Here is a 14,715-nt window from a genome sequence, read left to right as displayed (position 1 = left end):
TGCCGACGTCTCATTAGATAGCACTGATGTTACCTAGTTGGGTCATGAAATGTCTGCAAGAAAACCACCAAGCTGAGAGATCCCCAATTGGGGGCAAAACTCACTTTAACAGATGTCTCGCTTAGCAGCAAGAAACTTTGCACCCGAATTGCGGCCATAAGTTGACGATTACCTGTAGTTAGCAGATCCAATTCCCGCCTGTGATTGTATGACGGTAACTTTGTTGCTTGTATCAGTACAATTTATACTGGCTGTTTCCTAGTAGGATTTGATTATTGATTGTACCCTATGATTCTATTTACTTGTTGTACTCGATTCTTGACGAATGTATCTCTTCTTTTATGTCCACTGAGAGCATTTGCACCAAGACAAATTCCTTGTGTGTCCAGTCACACTTGGCCAATAAAAGAATTCTGTTCTGTTCTATTTTTCCTCATTCTGTTCTATTCCTATATTATCCTATATTATCCTATATTCCATTCTACTCTTCCCTATTCTACTCTCTTGTCTATTCTATTCCTTATTCTATTCATTCTATTCTAAATTCTATTCTGTGTGCCTGTGTGTGTAATATAGGTGTAATATACACACAAACATTACACCTACACACTATATATATATATATGTGCGTGTGTGTATCCCCTAGATATACAGCATGTATATTGGTGTGTGTATTGGTGTCAGGGACCCACTTGGGAGCCTTTGAACTCCTCCTGAGGGGGGGGAAGACCCTCCACTTCTGGGGGGGGGGCGGACCCTTCGCCTTTTTCCCCCTGCATTTGAAGCCCCCAAAGTCCCTTCCCTGCAAAGTGCCAGGAGGGGGAGGGGTCAGCCAAGGGAGCCCTGAGCATGAGAGGAGCTCCAGGGGGAGGGGAACCGGAGGGGGTTAAACACAACCTAGGAGGGAGGGGAGGCTCTGCCTGCTTTCCTTGCCCCCCCCTCCCCAAATTCTCCGTGAAGACACGTGAACGCAGCGTCGTGGGAAGGGGGTTAAGCCGGGTTTGGGGTGCGCGCGTGTGTGGAATAACCTCTATATTGCGAGGGGGGGGGGGCGTTTTAAAGGCCTTCCTCAGCCCCTCTGAGGTAAATTGGGGGGGGCGGAAATGTTCTAAGCTGTGGGGGAGGGGGAAAGCGAGGAAGCCCCGCCCCCTTAAGCCTCTCCGGCAGTCGCCCCCGCCTCACCTCTCCCTCCGGGTCCTCGGGTGGGCAGCGCTGCCATGTGCCCGCCCGCAGGCTCGGCCGTCCTCTTCCTCCTCTTCCTCGTTGCCGCCGCTTCGCTCCCGCCGGCTCGCTTCAGCGCTGCTTCCGGTGCGGCAGGCCCCGCCCCAGCATGGCTTCCGCCGCGGTAAACCCCGCCCTCCCGGAACGCCCGGCGACGCCCGCTTTTTATCGGCGGAGGAGGGCATAGAGCTAGGAACGTTGAGAGAAGGGGAGGTCGGGTAGAAACGCCTACTTCCGGGAATGCTTTTCCCACAATGTCCGTAGATGCATGAAAAGGTTAGACAAGCCCTTTTTCAAAAAATCGAGGCCTACAGGTGACTGGAGCGGCCTTTTCCAAGCCGAGGCCTAGAGCCTAAAGGGGATACGTGCTCCCTATTTGGAGGCCGGGGCTCATGAAATGTGAAAGGGGCTACTTTCCAATATCTTCAAACTGTTTCTATCAGTGAGAGGGCAAAAAAAAAAAAAAAAACCACATGAGAGGGGGACGCTCTTGCCTTGCCTCCTCTATGTTCCCCTCAGCTGAGAAGGCGGAAGTGGTATAAGCCGGAAGTTCAGCAAAGCAGCATGTTTGCAGTGGAGCTGGAAGCCGGGGACCTTCGCCTGCTGGAATCTCTCTCTCTCTTGCGGGGGAGAGGGGATTATTATTATTATTATTATTATCATTATTTTGAGTGAGGGGCGATCCTAACGCCCCGCCAGCGTGTAAGTGTCTGCAATGATCGCTGTTTAACGTTTGCAATTGCGAAGGGGCAGTCTTATAATTTGCAGAGCCAGCCTTGACCTTCGTGATTGCAGAATTTTGCAGAATTTTGTATTTATTTATTGTTGTCGTGTTTCTGTAGTGTGCCTTGGAGGTGGAGACCCTCTCGAGAGCTGCGTGCAACGGAGTTTCAGTCTGATGTACGACGATTAGGGGGCATTCAAAGGGGGGCAGTTAAGTGAATCCTCGCAGTTGTTAAGTTGGGAACAGGGTCGTTCAGTGAACCTGGCTTCCCCATTGACTAAGGTCACAAAAGGGGATCATGAGATCCCGGGACAATGTGACCGTCGTAAATATGAGTCTTGTTGCCAAGCACCTGGATTTTGACCATGTGATCAAGTAGAGCCGCTGGTGTTTTAAGTGCTCTTTTCGATACATTTGAGCTCTTGATGCGTTGGTGTTTGTTTATCTTTTGCATATCAATTGGAAACTTGCCTGACAATGCTTGCAACCTTGGACCTCTTTTGTCTGTATTTACATTAAGCGGCCTCTTCCAAAGAATTTCTAGTAGAAGCACCTTTCTGCCTCTGCAGACGTGGAAGCATTCAGAGTTCCCAACTGCATTCAGGCTAGGAAGGATGACGCATTTTTCCAGTGGAAACCTGGTTTACCCAAATATGGGACGGAACAAACTGCTTTCGCCTTTCAGCCTTAATCCAGGAGCTTTCGCAGGCAGTCGCTCCCGCCACAAAGTATTTTTGTGTTGAATTTAAATTTAACACTAGGAAGGATGGTTTCCTTCACCTGCTGTGTTCCCACCTTGATAAACTACTAGCTCGACACCTGTGCTTTGCTATGAAACTATGAGGTCAGGCTTAGTTTTTGAGGAGGAAAATAAGGGGGGGAAATTCCCATAATGAAAGCTCTCACTTAGCAGCAGAAGTTTGAGGCTCGGTTGTGGTCATAAGCTTAATGCTACCTGGGGTGGGTTTTTTTTTGGTTTTTTGTTTAATATGTGAGTTTTAACCCACCTCTTTCCTTGCTTTTTAAAGACAATGATGAACGAGGCTGATATTTTGCTGGTAGAGGACACGCAACAGCCTAGCTATGAAAAGAAGACAAAAAAGTCACGGAAGCGCAGCCGAGAAGAAGTCGAACAGCCAGTTGTGTCCTCTGATCAGACACCTTCCCAGGATACAGAAGATGCTGGGACTAGTAGAAAAAAACATAAGAAGAAAAAATCCAGTTTGGAAACTTCTGATGCTTCCTGGGTCATCCCCGAGACTCCGCTGAGCGATGAGTCCGAAATAAATAAGTTTGTGCCCAAGAAGAAGAAAACAAAGATGAAACACAGACTTAAACAGGGTAGTGATGAGGAGGGTTGGAGCCCATCAATTCCCAACCAATCCAGTCAACCATCCCTCAAAAAGGCCTTGGCAAATAGGGGTGTTGATGATGATGAGTTTTGGAGCTCATCAACTCCCAACAAATCCAGTAAACTATCTCAGAAGGAGGACTTGGGGAATGTCAGCGTGGTTGATGGTAACAGGTCATCTCATAAGAAGAAGAAGAAAAAGAAGAAGAAGAAAAGGAAGCGAAGGGAGGGTAGCTATGACCCTGGTGAACTTGAGAAGGAGAAGGCTGAGGCCACAAGTTCACAGAGAGACGATCAGGTGGACCTTGACCAAACGATAGACACGCAGATGGATCTCTTTGGCTCCTCGCCTTTCTCCTTCTCCGAGGGACCACAAGTGGACCTTCACCCGGGGGATGGCCAAGAGAGAAGCTGTTCTCCCACTGCTGAGGATTCTGAGGCTACTCAGGTGGACCTGGAGGTGGAAGGAACATCAGCTGAAGACCATGAACAGACACAACCCCAACCCAAATTGCCCACTTCGGGGGTTAACACCAAGTAGGTTCTTCCAGTGCCTCTTACTCGTCCTCATCTAGATTAGAAGTGTGGGTAGAACTCTGGGATGTGAAAGAATGTCTTTGGGGAGGGGTGGACCTTAGCTCCTTAGGCCCGTCACGTTCGAGAGGGTGGGGTGGAGTTTTTGCTCTGTCACTTATCTCTAGTCCTTGAACTAAGCTTGTAGTGAATTGCAGATCGGTGGGGATCGGGTTGAAACTGAGGACTTCCTAGCCTGCTGGGGGTTGATTTGATCCGTTGATTACTTCCAAACTCTGGATAACTCCGGCCCTGAAAGACTCATCTCTGAACTCAGCAGAAGGTTAGGCCGAAGTCGTGGGATGAAATGGGTTGGATTTTCCAAGGGAGAAGGTCCCTAAGGAAGGCTTCGTTTGCCCTTTTTTGAGTCTGGGAGCAGACGCCTGCGGGTTTGCGCTCAAAGCGGAATGGAGGAGAAGCGATAAAGGAGGAGGCAGGTTGGGAGGCTAATTCTTAACAGTTTGTCAGGCCATGCCCCAACTCGGTCCTTTAGGCCAGGAAGATCCTCCACTCCAAGGTGTATTATACTAAAAGTCAACTGGGGCACAGGATAGCAAAGCCAGAACTGAAAGTTTCACGGTTAACTTTCCCTCGTCCAGTTCCTCCGCCGGTTCTTGATTGTCCAATTAAATTTGAGTAAATTGTCTTGGGAACGGCCTCTTCGATGGCAGGCTGGGAAGACCCTGGGAAGGTACAATGAGTTGTTAGCCAGGCCCCCTCTCCCATCCAGCTCGATCCCAGCTACCTCTCTCCACCTCCTGCCCATAGTTAATGGCAGATTGGCAAACGATGGCAGTTCTCCGCTGTCAAGTTTAGAGACCAAGGTCAGGCAGAGTTCAGCTGTGCTACTAATGTCCCAGAATGGGGCAACTGGGCTACCTTTAAATAAATAGCCACGCCCAATTTTGATCTCTCAACAGATTGGATCAATCCCAAACGGGTAGGAAACTCCGATCTTCACGCAAGCGGTCCCCTCCCGAAACATATTCTGAGGAGGAGGAAGAAGAGGATGTGTATGCTCTGGATAGGGAACAGCTGGAGAATGCCCGAAAAGAACTGGAGGAATTCATCCCTCGGGCAAAGACAATGGCAGATTCTGCGATCAGGCAGCTGGCCAAACGAGATCTAGCCAGGTTTCGGGAGCTTAAGAAAAAAGGTGAAACATTACCGTTGTGAGTGCAACAGTAAAAGTAACTAGGTTGGGGAAGGGAGGAGGCAGATGGAAGAAGAGGAGAGGAGAAATAGGAATTTCAGTCTGTAAAATGTGATGCTTGGGAAATTCTGATTTAACGGATTCTGATTTAGCGGACTTTGCATGTGAAGGACCTGATCTTTCTCTCTGGACAATTTAAATAAACTTAATGCTTGTTAACATTAGCAATTCAGGTCATAACACTGAAATGAATCTCTCTTTTTCCCCCGCCTCTGTCTTTAAAAGTTTAAACATTAGAGTGCAAATAGTTTCTCTATGCAAAATTGCATGCATCCCACTGTACCAAAATAATAGAATGTATTACTTAGGTCTTATAATACAGTTAGTCCTCCACTTAATGACCAAGATTGGAAGCAAAATTTATGCTGCTGAGCGAGATGCTTGTTAAGTGGGTTTTGCCCCATTTTAAGAACGTCCGTGCCATTGTTGTTAAGTGAATCAGTGCAGTTGTTAAAGGATAATGTTATTGAGTGAATCTCGTTTCCCCACTGGCGCTGCTCGTCAGCAGGTTGCAAAAGGGGATCATGTGACACACACACACACCCCGGGACACCGCAACCGTCATATATATGAGTCAGTTGCCAAGCATCTGAATTTTGGTGACCACGAAGATGCTGCAAGAGTCATTAAGTGTGAAAAAAGGTCCTCCGTCCCCCCTTTTTCCCCAGTGTCCTTGTAACTTTGAACGGCCACTCAATGAACTGTTGCAAGTCGAGGACTACCTGTATAAGAGAACAGTTGTTGTTTTAGAAAAGAGGGCTGGCCCGTTATAAAATTCGCCTCAAAGCTTTTCAGTGTTGAAAATTCCAACGTTTTCCAACAAATGATCTCGTTCTCCCAATTTTTCATGTTGCTTGTCTTTGCAGGCTTGGCGGTGAGGTTCGGCGTGTTCTCCCAAGCGGAAAACAACTTATTAACCGAAAACATTGAGGCTTTTTTGGAAGAAAGCGGGATTGAGACGGCGGAGAAACTCCTCTTCTCCAACCGGTTTCCAGAGGAGGAAGCTGAAATCAAGAGGCTGAAATGCAAATATTTGTTTTGTGAAAGAATCGGTGAGTTTTTGCCGGCTTTATTCCTGGTTAGCCAGAAGGGAAATCTCATCCAAGATGTCAGTCACCCCATTTAAATCCTGAGTCTCCAGCCAAACTTCCAAAACTTCCAAAGGGTTTATTGGGAGTTCAACTGTCCGGCACTGCCCGGGTGTAGCCGACTCTGTTGTGGAAGAGGCTGGAGAAGGGCAGAGGCCGGCTGGGCAGTCAGAGGAAGACCCAGGCCCATCCCCTCTCCATCCTAGGGCACGCGGGGAAGAGAGGATACGGGAGCGACGTGAATGGTGTGGTCTGCGACCTGATGGATAACGGAGAATCTCCGTAGACTTTAAGTGCCGTTGTCACTTTAGTAACCCGTCGCTAAATGAACAGTTGTAAGTCAAGGGCTAGCTAAGTCTTGTTTGCTTGCTTTATTCAGGTCATTGTAACGTGGTTCTAATACTTCCCATCGTTTTGTCCACAGCTCGGGGTATTGCCCGTCCCTGGAGGCTGGTTTATTATCGAGCCAGGAAAATGTTTGATCCTCAGAATTATAAAGGACGGTAAGGACGGGGGGGAAAAAAACCCCCAAACTTTATTCTTTAGCAGAAGTCAAATTTTCTCCGGGGTGTAGAAAGAGAGCGCCAACCTCGAACTAAGAGGAAATTTCCTGACAGTGAGAACAATTACGGATAGTTCTCGACTTTACGGCCATTCGTTGAATGACCGTTTCAAAGTTACAACGGCACCGGAAAAGGGGATATGAACGCTTTGCACACTTACAAAAGCCTCTCTGCCAGCCATTGGTAGCTGGATCGGCATAGGTTAACTCCCAAGATGAACACCAGAGAGCAACAGTCAAGTAAACAAATACCCCAGTCCAGAAATGGACATAGAGCCATCAGTAAACAGCCCAGCCAAAGCATCTGTAAGAGCAACCCGACTCCCTTCTAGCACTGATGATGTTACCTAGTTGGGTAATGAAACATCTGCAAAAAAAAACAAGCAAGCAGACAGAGCCCCAAGACTTCACAGTCATCATCATCTCCTCCTTTTCCTCCTCTTCCTCCTCCCAAACCCCACTCCCTTTTAGCACTGACGGGTTTAAATTCTCCTGACATCTTTTTAGGTATACAGAGAAAGAGAAGAAAAATCTCTTTAAGTATCACGCCATGTATGGGAATAGATGGAAAAAAATCTCAGAGCTTATGAACCGAAGCAGTCACTCAATCGCCTTGAAATATTCGCAGATGGTAGAAGGTAGGTTGGCCTCTCTTCCCCCCCTACTCCAAGCCCCTCTTCTAAACGCCAAATTCTCTGCAGAGAGAGTCCTCGATTCACAATAATCCCTTTACTGGCCCTTCAAGGATAAAACAGCAGTGGAAAAAAGCCGCAACGACTAGTTTAACAACCGTGGCAAGAAAAGCCTTAAAAACGGGGCATAAGGCACTGATCCACTGTCTTGCTTAGCCACAGGAATGTTGGGCTCAATGGCCATAAGTCAAGGACTACCTGTACCTTCAATCGGTTCTTGATAATAAAGAGTTTATTCCAGTTTTAACACTTTTGTTTTTCTTTAAAAATTGTGAGTCACAGCTTTCCAAATGATGGCCTCGTATTTTCCACTAGCCGATAACCCGGCGTGGCCCAGGTATTTATTTATCCCAACCCTGTATTAGACAGGAAAATCCTGTAGTCGGGACTCACGCTGTTGTACTGTCTCTGGCGCAGTGTTGCAATTCTTCTATTCCTCCACAAGAGGGAGCCCCCTTGTGGAGTACTGTGAAGCCGTTATCATGGCAAGTCCACTATGCTGTACAGTAGAAGCCATTTTAAGGCACACACACCCCCTCCCAGGAGTGTTAGAGGCGTCTTGCCCCCACAGTGTTTGTTTCCAGAGGGTAAGTCATCTGTGTATAAATAATAAAGAAAAGAAAAAGAAGATAGTAGAGAGATGGAGAATAGTTCCGTGATATTTGTTGTTTAACAAACTTTTCCCAAATCGTGCCCCAATCTTATCTTGACCTCTGTCTCTATCTTGTTTTCATGTGTGTGTCTGTCCAAATACGTGCGCAGACTCCAACCTTGGCCCTTGGACAAAAGACGAGACTTACAGACTCCTTCAAACAGTTAGAGATATCCTGAAAGCGAAAGTGAAGGGGTTGGATTCGGCCTTGGACAACAGGGACTCCAACGGAGCACTCACCCTCCTGCGAGAAAACCTCTACAAGAACATCGGCTGGATGAAAGTGGCAGCCCAGGTGGAAACCCGGAGTTGGCGACAGTGTAAAAGGAAATGGTGAGGTTTCACGGGAGACGGGATCCAGGCCTCAAGGAGAGGTAGAGAAAGGGAGGTGGCCTCCCATTTCCTTTCTAAGGTGCGTTGAGGACACCTTTCGTCAAGGCGGATGGCCCTGTCGGTCCGCAGAAACCCAGAAGCGGGAGGGAGTCCACTAACACCTTGGTAGCAAATTTTACTGAAGGGCATAAGCCATCAGGACGGGACTGACATCCTCAGTTGGCAAGGCCCATCTTGATTTTGCCTAGAGGAAATGGGCTGTAGAAGAAAGGCAGGCAAAAAGAAACTGGAGGCGGCGTCAAGAGAGGGATTAGCCTGGCATCGTTACGTTGCCACAAGTCCAACCCTTGAATTCTGTTCATCCTTAGGCGGCACCGATTTAGTGTGGACCGTGAGTTGACTGGATTCTCGTCTATAGGCACGAGTAGTACAGCAGTTTAACTGGAACTTCGTGTCTGGCCCTGATCCGTCGCGCTTACTGCTGCTTGTGATAACTCACATGTTCTTCCTTTTAAAAGGATGTCGATCCTAACGAAGAAAATGATGGGGAAATCGCACTTCCACGGACTCAACAACTTGCAGTTTAAGATCGACCTCATCGAAAGGTGCGAGAAGGCTTTTAAGCACTGTAATTTCTTGATGTTTTTGTTCTAAGCAACCCCGTGTTTTCAAATGAGCGGCTTATGGACGCCTAGCAATAAACAGACAATGTTGGAGATAATGTTAGCGGAAGATAAACTAGGAGATGAACAGATAGCCTTGGGAAAACCCTTTTTTTAAGTTTGAGGTATTAATAAAGACTTCTTTTGCCAATTTCAGATTGTATGAATTGAACGTGGCAGACACCAGTGAAATAGACTGGGAGCACATCGCTGGCGTTATTGGGTAAATGGCTTAGAATAAGTCTCAAGGAATCCACGTCAGTGGAATCTTATCTATATAAATGCGAAATGCCCCTCACGCATCATCACAAAATCTCCAGAACTGTAAAGCCTACAAACTTGAAATTTGGCCCGTACGTTCCTCTTGGCTTCTAGGGGCTCGCTAAGAAAGGATTCTTCGAAATGACCATCAGAGCATTTAGAGTATTTCCTGTATTATTACTATTAACACACTCTGACGCTAAGGAGTTCTACCTCCACATCCCACCTGAAAAGAAATCTCTTCCAAATGCAAAGCACCAGCAGGGGAGAGGAATTTCAGTTTCAGTTTTAGCTTTCACAGCACCCAGCAGCTTTAGTACACCACAGTTGAGCTAAGCCACGCCCAGGCTCCTTGCTGTCTCCTTGCTCACACAGCAAATATTGTTTCGGTTTCCAAACAGCCCCCAACTCAGACTGGGAGTTCTAGTCCCGTGTTAGGCATCGAAGGGTTGTTCAGGGGAAAAGAGGAAAGAGTATTAGGCGTGTTAGCCACGTTGAGTTATTTGGGGGGTGCGGAATGAGTGGATATAAATAAATCTTCAAACGGTTGCTCAAGAATGGATGTAAGTCTGGGAATTGCAATCCATCCTACCTGGTCTCTTTGTCACTTTTTGTGGGGGGGCGACTTTCTCATTCTCTCCTTCCAGGAACGCTCCTCCAGATTACGTCCAGAGCAGATTTTACATAATCAAGACAACCTACGTTCCTTTCTGGTATGAGAAGACTTTCCCAGGTGAGTTTCTTTGGATCCTGCCCTTAATTCCTGCCGGCCTCACGAAAAGCAGACGGCAATTCGATGGGGGAACAGAATCTTCCCCTGTCTTCTGCCGGCTAGCAGTTGTGCTTACGGGACGGTTTGCGCACGTAGTTGTGCAAACGTTAAAGAACCCGGGGCTAAAACGTGGCCGAGAGCCTCACGCAATGCACATTCCAGATCCTCGTTGTATATGTGGAATTTTACAGAAATAACCGTCGTTACGCGGGGGAAGAACAGGTGGTTTTGGGGAAGATAGTCCTGGACTTATGGCCACAGTTGATTCACAAGTCCATCTTGCCAAGGGAGGCATGTGTTAAATGAGTTGTGCCCCATTTTACAACCTCCCTTGCCACGCTTGTTGAGCGTGCAACTAGGATGGCGAAGTGATCTGGCTTCCCCGTTGACGTTTGACAGAACGTGCCCCCTGGAGCACGGCGGCCATCTTAAGTATGAACCCGTTGACAAGCGTCTGGATTTTGATTGCGTGACCGAGTGGGGGACGTTGCAACCGTCGTTAAGCGCGAAAAACATCCAGGAGTCGGTTATGTTTCCCTGTGCTGTAGTATCAAGCTGCGTGAGCCACATTTTGCAGGTCTGAAAGTACAGCTTCCCCCGCTGTCGTCTTTACGGCCTGAGGGATTCTCCTATCCCTCTTCCTCTGTCCGTTATGCAGCTGTGGGCCCAGCAGTCTCTTATTGGGCCATTTTTGAGGCAGTGGTCTCTCCTCTGTCTTCCGAGTAGCCCTTCCAATCGGGTCCCCGGGGGAGTGGGGAGGGCTCCTCTTTCCAGAACCTTCATCCCTCCGTGGAGAATCGCCGTTGACCAAAAATGGTCCTTTTTTTTTTCCTCCCGCAGAAATTATCGACTACCTGTTTGAAGAGACGTTGCCCACCTTGAAGGAAACCTACGAGAGGCTGGCCCAAAGACAGGGGGCCCCTCCGGTGGAAAGAAGCTGTAAAACGTCCTTCCGCTTCAACGACATTTTCCGAGATATGCTGGAAGATGAGCTGATAAACGACGAAGACCTCAGCGATGAGGAGAGCGGAGAACCGAGTCAGGCCAGCGCTTGAGATCCTGAACGAACGCTAGGAAGGAGGAGGAGGAGGCTTCCTGGCTGTTGCGGAATGGGAAACGATTCACCTTCTCCTTGGCCGCCTGCCTTCCATCCGGGAGAGGAATCGTCGTCTGTGTCAAGCCCGATGTTGAATTGTCTGCCGCATCTATTCATCTCCGCCCGCTGCCTTTTATCCCCAGAACTAGGGCAGGGCTTCGCTGGCAGCGGTGGCTCTTCCGTCCCGAGGACCGGCCCATAGATTTCCACTGCTCTCCTCTCCTCTGCCTTCTGAGCATCCACAGGGCACGCACTCCTCTTCCTCATCAGCCACCTTGAGCCCTGGGGGCTGTTGACGGCCCAGGCTCTGCCTCTCTCTCTCTCTCTCTCTCTCTCTCTCTCTCAGGTTGCCTTATGCTGATCCTGACTCCTTCCTCCTCCTCCTCCGATTCAGCTGCTGGCCAGCGGCCGATGGGCCACAACAGGAAGTCTCAGGGACCTCAAATGATGTAAGCAGCTTCTCTCGACGCAGAAGAGGCCAGTTGCCATCCTCCCAGGAGGTGTCAGCCTTTGCGCCGAAGCCGCACGTTCTACCTTAGTCCTCCGCTTAAGAGGGACGACGGAGTCTCTTGTCTCCATCAGCCATTTTTTTCCTCCCACCAAGTGCCAAACTTTTCCCGGCCTTCCTCAGAAGGCCGCCTTTCGGATTGCCCAATCCGGAAGGATTTCAAGCCCTTCTTAAAATAAGATTTTGAGCCATTAAATACACACTTGGAACGGAACATGGGCTTTTCCTGGGCAACCCCCGCCCCCAGGGATTTCACGGCTGGTTCCAAGGGCACAGAGCCCCCCCAAAGAATGTTTTTAAGTGAGGCGAGACTTTTTTTCCTCCCATCTGCAGACGACAAACTCAATTTTTTTTTTTTTGTCTGGGAATGAGAAACGTTTCAGGACCAAAATACCCCATTTCCCCATCCCCAGACATCCTGCTTGAAAGGAGGGTTGGACTAGAAGACCTCCCGAAGTCCCGCTCCATTATTCTAAATTTTGGACATTCCCGTCTTGCCTCGCTTAAATTTTTATTTCCAGAAGCCGCTGATTTCTCCTTCTGGAGTTGTTTCCAAAAGGTGAAGATGATTTCTTTTTAAAAAAAAACCCTCTCCGCTTTCAATCAACGCAGCATTCACCGAGGAATAAAATCCCGAATTTCGTGTGTCTGAAAGCATAAGCGATTCCCCTTCCCAGAAAAAAGGCTAAATGCGACGATCTCTCCGTGTTTCTCACTCTGGAAAGCAGAGGGGTCTTTTTTTTAAAGTTTCAATGGTGCCTTTCCCCTCACCCCAAAAAAGTTGTTGCTAAGTTTTTCAGTTCTCAGCGCAGGGAAATGGCTCTTGGCTGCTTAATTTAGACAAGAAGCAATGCTAAAATTGCACACAGGGCAACGGGATTCTTCCGAGGTTGGGTCGTTTTTTTGTCTTTTGAATTTATCAGCTGACTTCCATTTTTATTTTATTAAAAGGGCTGGGTTGTGTGGTTTTTTTTTCCCCTGGTGGGTTCAAAACTATTTGTACGTGGGGTTTTTAATTTTTAGAAAAATAAAAAATAAATTAAAAACACAACGAAAGAGTGTCTCATCTCTGATCCTTTTGTCTGGTACCCAAGTGGCTTTTTTGAGAGCCCCCAATCATCTCAGTGCAGGTTTAAAATGCAACGTTGCCAACTGGCTAGCCCTGATATTTTCTGACGGTGAAGGGTTTCCTTTCATTGCAAGTCCGTTTCTCTCTCTTGTAAAACTTTGTGAAGCCTCTTTTCAGGGTGAATGCCTGTTTCTCGTACACGCTCCGCGTTGAAAGCACAAAACCTGTTGGAACTTTAATTTGGATAGAGGATAGAGCTGCCAATAAATTGATCGTGTGGCACGTTTTGCTTTTGAGTCCAGACTGAGTAAGTTTGGGTGAATTGGCCACCGTATAAATGACATCATTACTGAGCACAAACAAAAAATGGAAATTTATCAAACCCATGAAAGTGCTCAAACTAGGTTATGGGTACGCACAGGGAGCCACTTGTAGACAGACTGCCTAGCTCACTTCCTTATGTTGGTTTGTGATACATTGCAACAAAACAACCAAACTCGGAGCTACTGTATATAACACGGAACAAATCGCGCTCACTCACACTGATGATGCTACCTAGTTGGGTAACGAAACGTCTGCAAGAAAACAACTTCACTCAGAACTACTGATAAACGGAGCAAGTCGCACTCCCTTCTCGGACTGATGGTGTTACCTAGTGGTGGTCTGACCCAGGCTTCGTTCAAATTAAGGAAACAAACTTGAGTATAAAATCAACCCTGTTTTAATGCGACGCTGGGAGTTTCTTGCATTCCCAGCCAAAACTCATGAGAGACGATTCTCTGAGATAAGCTTGTGCCTTTCTGGGTTGTCGAAGGCTGCCAAGAAACAGAAGTCCAATTACTTAGAATATAAACCGACAGAAATTCCAGCAAAGACAAACCGCAGTTTGCAGAGCTTCAGTGAGGAATCAGAATCTATTGAGCTTCTTTGCTTCCTGCAGAGAGCACATCATCAAGATCTGACTTTTATGGGAGGGGCAATCACCTCCCAGCCTTACTCCCGAGTTGCCCCTTTTGTCTCTGCTGCTCTTGCCTTCTAGCAGCTCCGTGCATACGCACACTGGGAACAGGCTCCCTTCGCTCCTCTTCCTCGCTGCTGCCAGACTCCAGAGGCTCCAGAGTCAGCACCCCATCTCTGTGTCAGACGCAAGACCCTCGTCCAAGTCCTTGTCAGACTCCTGGACTGGTTCCCTTTCACCCTCACTCTTGGATCCTGCTGCCGTCTGCACCGGTTGGGTCAGAAATACAACTGATCCAGTCTGATCCAGATGTTAGAAGTTGACTGGCTGACCTTGGGTCAATCCCCAGGAGGTGGTGAGTTCTAGTCCTACCTTATAAGGGTAGGAAACCTGGCTGAGTGATTTGCTCTCAGCCCAAGCAACCTCACAGTGTTGTTGCTCTTGGAGTGGGGGAGAGAAGGAAGAAAGGAGCGTTAGATGTGCTCCCCAATTTGCATGACAAAATAACCAACACTGGGGGGGCCAAAATCCACTGCATAAGTAAATAAGGCGCCTCCCCACTTAGAGGGGGGGGGAAATGCAAACTCGATTAAGTCGAGCTACTCCTGGTGCAAGGAAAGAAAGAAAGATGCAGGCTAGGGGGCCATTGGTTGCATATTTTCCCCCCTCCCCCCCAAAAGAAGGGGGCCCAGAGAGAGAAGCCGGCCTCTTGCAGGCAAAGCGAGCGAGGCGGCTCCAGAGCTAACGCTGTTTCCCAGCCTGCAACGGTTGGCTGGCATTGCTGGTGGCCATTGAGATGCCTTTGCGGACTTTCAGTTGGACGGAGGTTGCTCCCAGAACACTGTTAGCATTCTGGTTGCCATAACAACCAGCCTCTCCATTCCCTGGCGGGGGGGGGGGGAGTTAGCCTCGCAACTGGCATCCAAAGGATGTGATGCCACCAGACTTGTGGACCGGCTGAATTTTTCACTCTGCTGGAC

The 14,715-nt window shown here is 48.2% G+C and overlaps 2 protein-coding genes across 3 annotated transcripts in view; one reads left to right on the top strand and one right to left on the bottom strand.

Annotated features, from left to right (window-relative positions):
* Window positions 1-1,321, bottom strand: part of SETX (senataxin) — a 29,159-nt gene extending 27,838 nt beyond the window's left edge. The window contains exon 1 of the mRNA XM_026712243.2: window positions 1,183-1,321. The gene's annotated coding sequence lies outside the window, so the exon portion shown is untranslated. The remainder of the gene's footprint in view (window positions 1-1,182) is intronic.
* A 429-nt stretch (window positions 1,322-1,750) lies between these two features.
* TTF1 (transcription termination factor 1) lies at window positions 1,751-12,377 on the top strand. 2 transcript variants are annotated; one of them, XM_087914740.1, is made up of 11 exons: window positions 1,751-1,923; window positions 2,974-3,833; window positions 4,790-5,025; window positions 5,949-6,134; window positions 6,595-6,673; window positions 7,240-7,370; window positions 8,187-8,409; window positions 8,928-9,014; window positions 9,229-9,294; window positions 9,994-10,065; window positions 10,945-12,377. In XM_087914740.1, exons 2-10 carry the CDS (start codon window positions 2,977-2,979, stop codon window positions 10,049-10,051), a joined length of 1,923 nt encoding a protein of 640 aa, XP_087770866.1. In that variant the 5' UTR covers window positions 1,751-1,923; window positions 2,974-2,976; the 3' UTR covers window positions 10,052-10,065; window positions 10,945-12,377. The 2 variants fall into 2 exon arrangements, with proteins under 2 accessions (XP_087770866.1, XP_026568277.1); XM_026712492.2 differs by having other exon boundaries at window positions 9,980-10,065.
* Window positions 12,378-14,715: the final 2,338 nt, after the last annotated feature.

Source organism: Pseudonaja textilis, chromosome 17, assembly GCF_049901715.1.
Source record: "Pseudonaja textilis isolate UNSWEBS1 chromosome 17, rPseTex1.2, whole genome shotgun sequence".
NCBI lineage: Eukaryota > Metazoa > Chordata > Lepidosauria > Squamata > Elapidae > Pseudonaja > Pseudonaja textilis.
This window is presented reverse-complemented; position numbering and strand designations above follow the sequence as displayed.

What these genes read in the sequence shown, in the direction of transcription:
- TTF1 (XM_026712492.2), top strand. Translation starts at nt 2,977, where the DNA reads ATGATGAACGAGGCTGATATTTTGCTGGTAGAGGACACGCAACAGCCT. An exon ending in CCTCAGAATTATAAAGGACG is followed by an intron (nt 6,674 to 7,239) that starts GTAAGGACGGGG and finishes ACATCTTTTTAG; the next exon opens with GTATACAGAGAAAGAGAAGA. An exon ending in CACATCGCTGGCGTTATTGG is followed by an intron (nt 9,295 to 9,979) that starts GTAAATGGCTTA and finishes CTCTCCTTCCAG; the next exon opens with GAACGCTCCTCCAGATTACG.